The sequence below is a fragment of the Dendronephthya gigantea genome, unplaced genomic scaffold (assembly GCF_004324835.1).
Source record: "Dendronephthya gigantea isolate DGI-Jeju-01 unplaced genomic scaffold, DenGig_1.0 000173F, whole genome shotgun sequence".
In the NCBI taxonomy this organism is placed as follows: domain Eukaryota; kingdom Metazoa; phylum Cnidaria; class Anthozoa; order Malacalcyonacea; family Nephtheidae; genus Dendronephthya; species Dendronephthya gigantea.
The window spans coordinates 130551-144450 of NW_021163183.1; the positions used below are offsets into that span (position 1 = coordinate 130551).

The 13900-nt window shown below is 42.1% G+C and overlaps 2 protein-coding genes and 1 long non-coding RNA gene across 3 annotated transcripts; 2 read left to right on the plus strand and 1 right to left on the minus strand.

The window, feature by feature from the left end:
* The first annotated feature begins 7892 nt into the window (after nucleotides 1-7892).
* On the plus strand, nucleotides 7893-10847 carry LOC114538087 (stAR-related lipid transfer protein 7, mitochondrial-like). Its single transcript, XM_028559208.1, has 9 exons — nucleotides 7893-8457; nucleotides 9157-9311; nucleotides 9405-9454; nucleotides 9595-9705; nucleotides 9992-10036; nucleotides 10124-10161; nucleotides 10257-10356; nucleotides 10470-10554; nucleotides 10694-10847. Exons 1-9 carry the CDS (start codon nucleotides 8015-8017, stop codon nucleotides 10750-10752), a joined length of 1086 nt encoding a protein of 361 aa, XP_028415009.1. The 5' UTR covers nucleotides 7893-8014; the 3' UTR covers nucleotides 10753-10847.
* Nucleotides 9638-10291, minus strand: LOC114538088. Its single transcript, XR_003688676.1, has 3 exons — nucleotides 10233-10291; nucleotides 9872-10069; nucleotides 9638-9724 (listed from the first exon to the last, which is right to left on the minus strand). It is a non-coding gene; the product is annotated as an uncharacterized LOC114538088 (long non-coding RNA).
* A 1118-nt stretch (nucleotides 10848-11965) lies between the features above and the next one.
* Nucleotides 11966-13894, plus strand: LOC114538073. Its single transcript, XM_028559197.1, has 2 exons — nucleotides 11966-12280; nucleotides 12611-13894. Exon 2 carries the CDS (start codon nucleotides 12793-12795, stop codon nucleotides 13744-13746), a length of 954 nt encoding a protein of 317 aa, XP_028414998.1. The 5' UTR covers nucleotides 11966-12280; nucleotides 12611-12792; the 3' UTR covers nucleotides 13747-13894.
* Nucleotides 13895-13900: the final 6 nt, after the last annotated feature.

A 13900-nucleotide genomic window follows, 5' to 3' on the forward strand; every position in this document is an offset into this window, starting at 1 on the left:
TTTTTTGCCGTGCTTTCCAAATTTTTCTTTTACATTCAAAAAAATACTGCTATTAAACATATATGGACCGGATATGGTTCGAAAAAAAATTTATATCGACTAAAAACCACCTTAATTAATCCTGAATACTCTCCCCAGTCTCTGCATCGCTGAATCTCTGAAAGAAACAATAGCAGAGATCATTCATAAACATCAAACATTTATTATCAGCATTTTCATCAACCTTGAAGCAGTAAAACGGCAAAAAAGACATTCAGACAGTCAACTCTGCATTCTCGTTAGTGCCTTCTCGTTAGTGCCTATACGCCGTTTTCCGGCGGACTCGACTATGGTCGAATAGAATAAGCCGTTTTACGGCGGACTCGACCATGGTCGAATAGAATAAGCCGTTTTCCGGCAGACTCGACCATGGTCGAATAGAATAAGCCGTTTTCCGGCAGACTCGACCATAGTCGAATAGAATAAACCCTTTTCCGGCGGACTCGACCATGGTCGAATAGAATAAGCCGTTTTCCGGCGGACTAGACCATGGTCGAATAGAATAAGCCGTTTTCCGGCCGGCGAACTCGACCATGGTCGAGTTAGTCGTTTTCCGGCAAACTCTACCATGGTCGAGTTAGTCGTTTTCAGGCGAACTCGACCATGGTCGAATAAGTCGTTTTCCGGCGAACTCGACCATGGTCGAGTTAGTCGTTTTCCGGCGAACTCGACCATGGTCGAGTTAGTCGTTTTCCGGCGAACTCGACCATGGTCGAGTTAGTCGTTTTCCGGCGAACTCGACCATGGTCGAATACGCCGTTTTCCAGCGAACTCGACCTTGGTCGAATACGCCGTTTTCCTGCGGACTCGGCCATGGTCGGCGTATAACTAAAGAGAAATTAACAAAAGATTTTAGTAAACTAAATCGTTCAGTCATTTATAGTGAGTTTCCTTACTAGAATCATGACTATTTTGACCTTAAAAGAATATCAAAACACTAAAATTCTCGCTGAAAATAATTTAAAAACGTTTAGGCGTTTAAATCTTCACATTTCCAAGCGTGTGCATTATTTGTCGTTTTCTCTGCATATACTTGTTAGGGACCGCCTCCCGAGACCAAGAAAAGCTTAAATACGTTAAATTTATCTTCGCTTTCAAGGCTTGCCACTGTAGCTGATTCGTCTATGACGCGCTAGGCTTGTGGCATACAGCCCACTCTGTTTCTCACTGAGACGTAACGGTTAGGTGCACATACATCATGGTCTGGGGCCGTAGTGCATCTCCCCCTTAGACGGCCGTTAAGATGTGAGTTATGGGGGGGAGTTCTTCCTATAGCAACTGTCCTTGCACCTTTCGTAGTTGTAATCTATGCTGGTATGTCGCAGCTGGTTGTAATATCACCGGTTAGATTGTGGCATAGAGTTGGATGATCTCTTTTGGGTGTTTTTACGTTCTTTCCAAAATTTTCTTTTTTGCCGTGCTTTCCAAATTTTTCTTTTACATACAAAAAAATACTGCTATTAAACATATATGGACCGGATATGGTTCGAAAAAAAATTTATATCGACTAAAAACCACCTTAATTAATCCTGAATACTCTCCCCAGTCTCTGCATCGCTGAATCTCTGAAAGAAACAATAGCAGAGATCATTCATAAACATCAAACATTTATTATCAGCATTTTCATCAACCTTGAAGCAGTAAAACGGCAAAAAAGACATTCAGACAGTCAACTCTGCATTCTCGTTAGTGCCTTCTCGTTAGTGCCTATACGCCGTTTTCCGGCGGACTCGACTATGGTCGAATAGAATAAGCCGTTTTACGGCGGACTCGACCATGGTCGAATAGAATAAGCCGATTTCCGGCCGGCGAACTCGACCATGGTCGAGTTAGTCGTTTTCCGGCAAACTCGACCATGGTCGAGTTAGTCGTTTTCAGGCGAACTCGACCATGGTCGAATTAGTCGTTTTCCGGCGAACTCGACCATGGTCGAGTTAGTCGTTTTCCGGCGAACTCGACCATGGTCGAGTTAGTCGTTTTCCGGCGAACTCGACCATGGTCGAGTTAGTCGTTTTCCGTTGAACTCGACCATGGTCGAGTTAGTCGTTTTCTGGCGAACTCAACCATGGTCGAGTTAGTCGTTTTCCGGCGAACTCGACCATGGTCCAGTTAGTCGTTTTCCGGCGAACTCGACCATGGTCGAGTTAGTCGTTTTCGGGCGAACTCGACCATGGTCGAGTTAGTCGTTTTCCGGCGAACTCGACCATGGTCGAGTTAGTCGTTTTCCGGCGAAATCGACCTTGGTCGAGTTAGTCGTTTTCCGGCGAACTCGACCATGGTCGAGTTAGTCGTTTTCCGGCGAACTCGACCATGGTCGAATACGCCGTTTTCCAGCGAACTCGACCTTGGTCGAATACGCCGTTTTCCTGCGGACTCAGCCATGGTCGGCGTATAACTAAAGAGAAATTAACAAAAGATTTTAGTAAACTAAATCGTTCAGTCATTTATAGTGAGTTTCCTTACTAGAATCATGACTATTTTGACCTTAAAAGAATATCAAAACACTAAAATTCTCGCTAAAATCATTTAAAAACGTTTAGGCGTTTAAATCTTCACATTTCCAAGCGTGTGCATTATTTGTCGTTTTCTCTGCATGTACTTGTTAGGGACCGCCTCCCGAGACCAAGAAAAGCTTAAATACGTTAAATTTATCTTCGCTTTCAAGGCTTGCCACTGTAGCTGATTCGTCTATGACGCGCTAGGCGTGTGGCATACAGCCCACTCTGTTTCTCACTGAGACGTAACGGTTAGGTGCACATACATCATGGTCTGGGGGCCGTAGTGCATCTCCCCCTTAGGCGGCCGTTAAGATGTGAGTTATGGGGGGGAGTTCTTCCTATAGCAACTGTCCTTGCACCTTTCGTAGTTGTAATCTATGCTGGTATGTCGCAGCTGGTTGTAATATCACCGGTTAGATTGTGGCATAGAGTTGGATGATCTCTTTTGGGTGTTTTTACGTTCTTTCCAAAATTTTCTTTTTTGTCGTGCTTTCCAAATTTTTCTTTTACATAAAAAAAAATACTGCTATTAAACATATATGGACCGGATATGGTTCGAAAAAAAATTTATATCGACTAAAAACCACCTTAATTATTCCTGAATACTATCCCCAGTCTCTGCATGGCTGAATCTCTGAAATAAACAATAGCAGAGATCATTCATAAACATCAAACATTTATTATCAGCATTTTCATCAACCTTGAAGCAGTAAAACGGCAACAAAGACATTCAGACAGTCAACTCTGCATTCTCGTTAGTGCCTTCTCGTTAGTGCCTATACGCCGTTTTCTGGCGAACTCGACCATGGTCGAATAGAATAAGCCGTTTTCCGGCGGACTCGACCATGGTCGAATAGAATAAGCCGTTTTTCGGCGAACTCGACCATGGTCGAGTTAGTCGTTTTCCGGCGAACTCGACCATGGTCGAGTTAGTCGTTTTCCGGCGAACTCGACCATGGTCGAATACGCCGTTTTCCAGCAGACTCGACCATGGTCGAGTTAGTCGTTCTCCGGCGAACTCGACCATGGTCGAGTTAGTCGTTAGTCGAGTTAGTCGTTTTCCGGCGAACTCGACCATGGTCGAGTTAGTCGTTTTCCGGCGAACTCGACCATGGTCGAGTTAGTCGTTTTCCGGCGAACTCGACCATGGTCGAGTTAGTCGTTTTCCGGCGAACTCGACCATGGTCGAATTAGTCGTTTTCCGGCGAACTTGACCATGGTCGAGTTAGTCGTTTTCCGGCGAACTCGACCATGGTCGAGTTAGTCGTTTTCCGGCGAACTCGACCATGGTCGAGTTAGTCGTTTTGCGCCGAACTCGACCATGGTCGAGTTAGTCGTTTTCCGGCGAACTCGACCATGGTCGAGTTAGTCGTTTTCCGGCGAACTCGACCATGGTCGAATTAGTCGTTTTCCGGCGAACTCGACCATGGTCGAATTAGCCGTTTTCCGGCGAACTCGACCATGGTCGAATTAGTCGTTTTCCTGCGAACTCGACCATGGTCGAATTAGTCGTTTTCCGGCGAACTCGACCATGGTCGAGTTAGTTGTTTTCCGGCGAACTCGACCATGGTCGAGTTCGTCGTTTTCCGCCGAACTCGACCATGGTCGAGTTAATCGTTTTCCGGCGAACTCGACCATGGTCGAGTTAGTCGTTTTCCGGCGAACTCGACCATGGTCGAATACGCCGTTTTCCAGCAGACTCGACCATGGTCGAGTTAGTCGTTCTCCGGCGAACTCGACCATGGTCGAGTTAGTCGTTAGTCGAGTTAGTCGTTTTCCGGCGAACTCGACCATGGTCGAGTTAGTCGTTTTCCGGCGAACTCGACCATGGTCGAGTTAGTCGTTTTCCGGCGAACTCGACCATGGTCGAGTTAGTCGTTTTCCGGCGAACTCGACCATGGTCGAATTAGTCGTTTTCCGGCGAACTTGACCATGGTCGAGTTAGTCGTTTTCCGGCGAACTCGACCATGGTCGAGTTAGTCGTTTTCCGGCGAACTCGACCATGGTCGAGTTAGTCGTTTTCCGGCGAACTCGACCATGGTCGAGTTAGTCGTTTTCCGGCGAACTCGACCATGGTCGAGTTAGTCGTTTTCCGGCGAACTCGACCATGGTCGAGTTAGTCGTTTTCCGGCGAACTCGACCATGGTCGAGTTAGTCGTTTTCCGGCGAACTCGACCACGGTCGAGTTAGTCGTTTTCCGGCGAACTAGACCATGGTCGAGTTAGTCATTTTCCGTCGAACTCGACCATGGTCGAATACGCCGTTTTCCAGCGGACTCGACCTTGGTCGAATACGCCGTTTTCCAGCGAACTCGACCATGGTCGAATACGCCGTTTTCCAGCGGACTCGACCTTGGTCGAATACGCTGTTTTCCTGCGGACTTGGCCATGGTCGGCGTATAACTAAAGAGAAATTAACAAAAGATTTTAGTAAACTAAATCGTTCAGTATTTATAGTGAGTTTCCTTACTAGAATCATGACTATTTTGACATTAAAAGAATATCAAAACACTAAAATTCTCGCTAAAATCATTTAAAAACGTTTAGGCGTTTAAATCTTCACATTTCCAAGCGTGTGCATTATTTGTCGTTTTCTCTGCATGTACTTGTTAGGGACCGCCTCCCGAGACCAAGAAAAGCTTAAATACGTTAAATTTATCTTCGCTTTCAAGGCTTGCCACTGTAGCTGATTCGTCTATGACGCGCTAGGCGTGTGGCATACAGCCCACTCTGTTTCTCACTGAGACGTAACGGTTAGGTGCACATACATCATGGTCTGGGGGCCGTAGTGCATCTCCCCCTTAGGCGGCCGTTAAGATGTGAGTTATGGGGGGGAGTTCTTCCTATAGCAACTGTCCTTGCACCTTTCGTAGTTGTAATCTATGCTGGTATGTCGCAGCTGGTTGTAATATCACCGGTTAGATTGTGGCATAGAGTTGGATGATCTCTTTTGGGTGTTTTTACGTTCTTTCCAAAATTTTCTTTTTTGTCGTGCTTTCCAAATTTTTCTTTTACATAAAAAAAAATACTGCTATTAAACATATATGGACCGGATATGGTTCAACGACTAAAAACCACCGACTAAAAACCACCTTAATTATTCCTGAATACTATCCCCAGTCTCTGCATGGCTGAATCTCTGAAATAAACAATAGCAGAGATCATTCATAAACATCAAACATTTATTATCAGCATTTTCATCAACCTTGAAGCAGTAAAACGGCAACAAAGACATTCAGACAGTCAACTCTGCATTCTCGTTAGTGCCTTCTCGTTAGTGCCTATACGCCGTTTTCCGGCGAACTCGACCATGGTCGAATTAGTCGTTTTCCGGCGAACTTGACCATGGTCGAGTTAGTCGTTTTCCGGCGAACTCGACCATGGTCGAGTTAGTCGTTTTCCGGCGAACTCGACCATGGTCGAGTTAGTCGTTTTCCGGCGAACTCGACCATGGTCGAGTTAGTCGTTTTCCGGCGAACTCGACCATGGTCGAGTTAGTCGTTTTCCGGCGAACTCGACCATGGTCGAGTTAGTCGTTTTCCGGCGAACTCGACCATGGTCGAGTTAGTCGTTTTCCGGCGAACTCGACCACGGTCGAGTTAGTCGTTTTCCGGCGAACTAGACCATGGTCGAGTTAGTCATTTTCCGTCGAACTCGACCATGGTCGAATACGCCGTTTTCCAGCGGACTCGACCTTGGTCGAATACGCCGTTTTCCAGCGAACTCGACCATGGTCGAATACGCCGTTTTCCAGCGGACTCGACCTTGGTCGAATACGCTGTTTTCCTGCGGACTCGGCCATGGTCGGCGTATAACTAAAGAGAAATTAACAAAAGATTTTAGTAAACTAAATCGTTCAGTATTTATAGTGAGTTTCCTTACTAGAATCATGACTATTTTGACATTAAAAGAATATCAAAACACTAAAATTCTCGCTAAAATCATTTAAAAACGTTTCGGCGTTTAAATCTTCACATTTCCAAGCGTGTGCATTATTTGTCGTTTTCTCTGCATGTACTTGTCAGGGACCGCCTCCCGAGACCAAGAAAAGCTTAAATACGTTAAATTTATCTTCGTTTTCAAGGCTTGCCACTGTAGCTGATTCGTCTATGACGCGCTAGGCGTGTGGCATACAGCCCACTCTGTTTCTCACTGAGACGTAACGGTTAGGTGCACATACATTATGGTCTGGGGGCCGTAGTGCATCTCCCCCTTAGGCGGCCGTTAAGATGTGAGTTATGGGGGGAGTTCTTCCTATAGCAACTGTCCTTGCACCTTTCGTAGTTGTAATCTATGCTGGTATGTCGCAGCTGGTTGTAATATCACCGGTTAGATTGTGGCATAGAGTTGGATGATCTCTTTTGGGTGTTTTTACGTTCTTTCCAAAATTTTCTTTTTTGCCGTGCTTCCAAAATTTTTCTTTTACATACAAAAAAATACTGCTATTAAACATATATGGACCGGATATGGTTCGAAAAAAAATTTATATCGACTAAAAACCACCTTAATTAACCCTGAATACTATCCCCAGTCTCTGCATTGCTGAATCTCTGAAATAAACAATAGCAGAGATCATTCATAAACATCAAACATTTATTATCAGCATTTTCATCAACTTTGAAGCAGTAAAACGGCAACAAAGACATTCAGACAGTCAACTCTGCATTCTCGTTATTGCCTTCTCGTTAGTGCCTATACGCCGTTTTCCAGCGAACTCGACCATGGTCGAATAGAATAAGCCGTTTTCCGGCGAACTCGACCATGGTCGAATAGAATAAGCCGTTTTCCGGCGGACTCGACCATGGTCGAATAGAATAAGCCGTTTTCCGGCGAACTCGACCATGGTCGAGTTAGTCGTTTTCCGGCGAACTCGTCCATGGTCGAGTTAGTCGTTTTCGGGCGAACTCGACCATGGTCGAGTTAGTCGTTTTCCGGCGAACTCGACCATGGTCGAGGTAGTCGTTTTCCGGCGAACTCGACCATGGTCGAGTTAGTCGTTTTCCGCCGAACTCGACCATGGTCGAGTTAGTCGTTTTCCAGCGGACTCGACCTTGGTCGAATACGCCGTTTTCCGGCGAACTCGACCTTGGTCGAATACGCCGTTTTCCGGCGAACTCGACCATGGTCGAATAGAATAAGCCGTTTTCCGGCGGACTCGACCATGGTCGAATAGAATAAGCCGTTTTCCAACGGGCTCGACTCGATCGGACGTACCGAAAAACCGATATACTGCACCATTCAGGGTTTAAATGGTTCTGTGTTTGCGGCTTTGCGCAGCTATTCTTGAGCCTGCGAACAATAACCTAATTATGCTAATTATGTTGTTTCACTTGTTTGTGCCCAGTCTTTTCTGGGTCTTTCTTTCTGGTCGATCCATCGTGTTTTTACTTCATTTGGCCACAAATTTACTTCTTTTTCTACGCGTTTCCATGAATTTCTAGGATTAAAGTTCGCGTTTTTGTACTCAATGGTTTGAGGATGTCTTCAACGTGTCCGTATATGCTTGCAAAGACCTCGCAGCTCGTGACTGCAGCGCGAATTACAAGTCAAAATGAGCACTTTAAAGAGGGGCTGACATCGAACATGATCGTTCAAAAACTTTCCAAAATTAGCACGAACCTAAAGACATTGAAAATCGAAAGCAGTGGATATTTTAGACCGCCGAGGTTGTCTTTGAAGGATGTCTGCGGCGTCGCGAGCAATATTTGCCATCAGATCAAAGAGCAGAAACTATTGGATTTGTTTCCAGAAGGAAGTGTACACGAAACTTATTATAATATTGACTTTGAAGAAAAGGGTTCTTTAAACGAAGACACATCGGGTTGCAACGATTCCTTAAGCGTGCAAAATAAGAACATATTGTGCGAGAAAACGGAAAAATATTTTGCGCAATACGGCATTTCAGAAGATGAACTGCATAGGTTTGTAAATATTGGGTGCATATTATTATTCAAAGGTTATGTTTGCAGGCATTGCAGCCCCAAATATAATTGACTATTGGTTGTCTGTTGTTGTAACGAGACAAAAAATTTTGCTTCGGGGAACATCAATCAGACTCAATTTCCAAAGCATGTTGTTGAAAGCTGAAAATATTTATTACCCCAAAACAAATACACTGGTGAAACTGGTTTTCTCTCTAAACCAGCACCTGTTTTAAAACTGTTTTGATTTGGGCAATGAGTAGACGTTTGTAGTCACAGATGTGAAGAACATAGTTAAGATTAGTGTGAGAAGTTGGGGTTAGATCAGTGATTATGTCCTGAAATTCTTGCTTTGCAGTGGCTGGTGTTTGACAGGTGCCAATACTGAAATATGTTAAGTCACGATCATGAATAATTTGTCTTCAAACCGGTTCTAATTACTTTATATGTTGATCTCCGAGACACAGTAAAATACTAAAGTAGGTCACATCTGGGTGCATTGCAAGCTAATGGGTTAACAAGAGACACTGACAGGTAGTTTTGCTAACTTATTAACTGATATTACTCTTCCACTGATGAGTAAAATTATCTGGTATTAGACAGAGTAAAATACTAAAGTAGATCACATCTGGGTGCATTGCAAGCTAATGGTTAAGAGGTGCATGGAACAAGATGATATTGGCTTGATTTATGTTGCAGCTGTGCAAAGGAAATTAAGAATATGAAAACGAATCGATGGTTGCTGGAACAAAACGAACACAAAACAGAGGAAGGTTGGGTGAAGTTTCTACAACAGAAAGATTTGTTGGTTTGGAGAAGACCTTTGAATAAAGATGGTTTATATCAGTACAAAGGTAGAACAATTTATTATCGATACCAGTGTCAACTATTCACTTCTAATTATGACTTCTGAATGAATTCAAAAACTGTTTCCTTCAATTTTATAGTTTTTGGCACATTTTTTGATATTTCATCTGAGGCATTCTTCAAGTCTCAAGTAGGTTAACAGATAATTATACCAGATAATCATTAGATAATCAAAAAATATATCAAATAATCATCAGATAATCAATAGATGATCATTTCCTCCTGTACTGCCAAAGATAGACCAACCTCATTCACTTGATACAATTTCAGATTGACCTTCAGTACAGGAAGTCCTGGGATAAATATGCAATCTCTCTGGATATCATTGACAAGTCGTCAGAATGTGGCAGCGAAGTCGTTCACTGGGTCACAAAATTTCCAGTAAGTGATCTGGGTCTATCTAAAGAAGATTCCTTCATGAAAAATACAGTGTGCAATCTGCCTCTGATTGAAATATTGCAAACTTTCCCTGATTGTGTAATTCAGGATGTTTTATCTAGATGAAAAAATAAACATCAAAGTTTACAAATTACAAGTTCATTTTTACCCGTTTTAGTTTCTTTTTGCAGTGCATACCATCACTCCATCAGATTAGATTAACCAACCCAATTCAAGTACTCCATTTCTGAACCCTTTTAAAACATGAATCTTTTCAAAAATTCTGTAGTATCCTTTGAAAAGTCGAGATTACGTTTTCGTTCGAAGAGCTCAGGTTTGTGGCTGCAGCATTTCACATGAAAAATATCTGCAAAAAAGAATTGCATTTTCTGCAATATTAAAACGTTTCTTTCTTCACCAGATTGACGATTTATCGAACACGATGGTTCTTGTTTCCAGGTGTGTATTGCCCTATTTAATTAGCCAAGTTATTAACTCGTTTTCTCGAACGATATTCGGTCGGTGTTTACCAGATATTTTTGTGTTGTTTCCAGAGCTTCGAGCCACGAAGAATGCCCTGAAAGTGAAGAATATATTCGCGTTAAAGATTACGCTTCGCAAATGGTGGTCAGACCTCACGGAGCTTTTCACCAGGTGAGGATTTCATTCAAGTTACGCTAACGCTTCCAGAGATAGTTCAAAGTTTGTTTAACAAACTTTCAGAGAAAGTTCAGAGTTTGTTTTACAACCGCTTTCATTTATTTCAGCCTGGATTTGATTACGTTCTCATTTATCACGATGACTCTCGGGTGAATGTTCCAAAGTTCTGTGTCAATATGATTACTGGATCAGGTAAGATTGAGTTACCAGACTAGAATTCCCTATTCCTCTAAAACTGTTAATAGAATAGCACTAACCTGGCTGCATTGTTACGATGAAGTTTCACAAAAACATTTAAAACCCGTTTACTGAAATATTATTTTATTTGCAGCTGTTCCAGACTTTGTGAAGACGTTGCACGATGCTGCAGCCAATATGAAGACGTTATGATCAAGTTTTTACAAGCAGAAAACTACAGCTCAAAATTACTGTAGATTATTGTTTTGAGACAATTTGTGAACAATAAAAAGCGTAGTGATAGAAAATGTGTGAGATTATTGCGGTCTTTGTCATACACACGAGTGTAGAACTGGCGACAACACGATCTACTCTTGATATACTTAAAGCAAACTTCTCAAACAATTGTTACAATTTTATGGTTTTTATGAAGTTCCCTCTGACTGAGTTGCAGGACGATTGCAAATGATTGCAAGTTTGAAACAACTTGTGACAAATATTTTGAGCGAATGATATAGCAAGTCAACAAGGCATTGTGAACACAAAAAGTATTGAGACAATATTCGTGCAAATTTCATACAATCCTGCTACAATATACAAGTCTGACCTATTGTTATCAAGTGTTTAATCTTATTTCAAAAAAAATAAAGTTGTTTAAAGAACCAATCACATTCGCTGGACAATAACAAAATCAAAACATTAAAAACATTGATTAACTTTTCAGCACGTGGCTTAAATTATCCATGTGAAACGAATTTTGAATTATGCAAAGTAAAATGAAAGATAATAGAACCTAGTCCACTCTGGAACACTTCAAAATGGCCCAACTGTTCGTTTTACAGATTATAGGCTGCTCAGTGTCAAAGAGGATTATCTATTAATTTAATTTCAGTCCTCTTATGAGGAGTTGGGAGGTATGCTGATGGAAAAAGGGATCTTTGAGTGAAAAATTTCGGTAGTTTTCAAATAAATTTTATCGCATTCTAATGGCGTGATTACCATGGAAACAAAATACATGTTATTTTATTGTCAATATTTAATAAAACACAAATCCCGACGTCTTTCTGACAACTAAAATGACAGGGCAGTACGAGTGTATTTTAGGTTCCCTCCTGAATCAATATTAGATCATCTTAATTTCATCTCAATTTAGACCAGATAGATCTACTTCTTAAGACTAAAACAGCCTGGTTCTTAAGAATATTATAGCGTTTATTTCTGGACCAATCTAGGACGCGTTTTTATGAAACACTGTTCAAAGAAAGTCGCTCCAAAACTTGGATATATTTAAAAGTCAAACAGTAAAATTGTTGCAAAAGATTGTTATTTTCTCTTGCTGTAAACGTTCAGCTATTTTCATAAGGGACGCACGAGTGACCACGATGATTACTGAACCACACTCGTATTGTCCTTCAAGTCACCATGCCACAGCTCTCGGAAGCCATGCTGAGTAGCAATTGAGAAATAATGGTTTTCCCACCGAGTTTGATACATTCCTGCACGTGGCTGACCGTTAGCAGAGCTTCAAAACACACGCACTTTAAACTAGCTTTTCAAAGCTCATGCGACCTTCGAAGAGTTCAGACCTTGGAAGAGGCGATTTGGAATTAAACTGCGTATCTTCGACACATTCAAATCATTTGAGAAATCGGACTGAGTTTACAAAAATAACACTTTTGGGTTTAGGAAGTTTCAAGTCTGACGGAGCAAGGAATTGATAAACATTGAAAAATATCGCAAGGTCAGTAAACTAATGTAGTCAGATTTTGTGAATAGTTGCGGAGTCATTGGTTTACAAATGTGATCATTTAATACAGAATTGTATATTGTCGTAATGCGAGTAGGATTACTATATTTGTTCAGTATTTGTGTAATCAGCTTTTGATTAATAGTTTACTGAAATATTGTCCACTGAAAAGATGATCTAAAACGCGAATAAAACTAAGGAATTTCTGAATCATTGACCAGTGAAGGAAATTACATGGGAAACCAGACACTGCTAGCGGCTAGGAAGAACCTAATTGCTCGTGATTTGCATAGAACTATATACTTGTTTATATTCTCTTTATAGAAAGCCATTAAAAGAGTTGTGTTATAAAAAAGCCATTGGAGTCAACAGGTCGGGAGACTGAATTGTTGTGGAGATTAAAAAGCGTTTGATGAAATATAGGATACCTGTGGATTGAGGAACATCAAAAGTAAAGAACTGACATTGCTTAATCAACCGCTTTTCAAGGCGACAGTTTTGTTGAAATGGAAGTTCTAACAAAGACGGATTCAGCCTTCGCCCATCGACGAAAGCTTAGGGTGATTACGTACGATTCCCCGGCATTCAGAGATCAACCTGGTTCGGAGGCGAAAAAGCGTAATTTTTGCGAACGATACCATATACAAGTGGCAAATAATGGTTCTTTATCTGATGGTAAAGTGCCCTACACGGCCAATGAGATCGTAAACGCTTGCTATGCGAGGATTTGGCGAAGTTCTAACGCGAAGCTGAACGTCTGTTGCGACGAACCTGGCATTGAAGATGACAGCGAAATGCACAAAGCAATAAACTTGGGAAAGGATTTGGATAAATTACAGAAATTGCGAATCAAGTCTCGCAGGAAATCGAGAAAGTGTTTAGACAACAATGAAGTCAAGGATTGGATCGAAGGGCCAGAGAAATTCATTGACATTCTCGCGAAGTTAAGAGGTGAAAATAGTAATGGCTGTTCTGATAATGGCTCTATGGAAAGAGGTGAAGAGTTGGTAGAAAGTGATATTCAAACAGACGAAATCCTGGCTGTTAAAGATGAGAAAAAGAGATCAAACCAAGTGCATTTTCCTGAGCACGTCTTGCTGTGCGCTGCCCTACAGGAGGGTGATTACGATGAAGTAGAAAAAGTTATTAAAACTAACAATATTGATCTGAACTCTCTCATCGAAACTACAGGGAATAATTATCTTCACAAGACGATCCTGAACGATCAGTTGCAGTGCGCCAGAACTCTCATTCGGAATGGCGTTGACGTGAACGCTATTGACAGTGAAGGTGTTTCCCCGCTTGCCCTGGCCTTTCGTCTGATGAACTTCACGATGGTGGCCCTCCTAGTTCACTCCGGGGCAGATGTGGGGGAGTATACCAGCGAAAGAATACAGGAAATAAATCAAGTAAAAGATTTATCAGGTTCCGTTTCTAAGGTATTTGAAATGGAGGTATAATCTAGAATTTGAATAACAGTCCGCGGTGACCATTTGTCAATATGAAACTGTCTGTCTTTCTTGTGTTGTGTTGGGGAGATGGCTTAGTTTGAAACGTGTGGGTAGGCGGTGCACTTTAGTGCTACATTATCAGTCAGACGGCTTTGCCATTGTC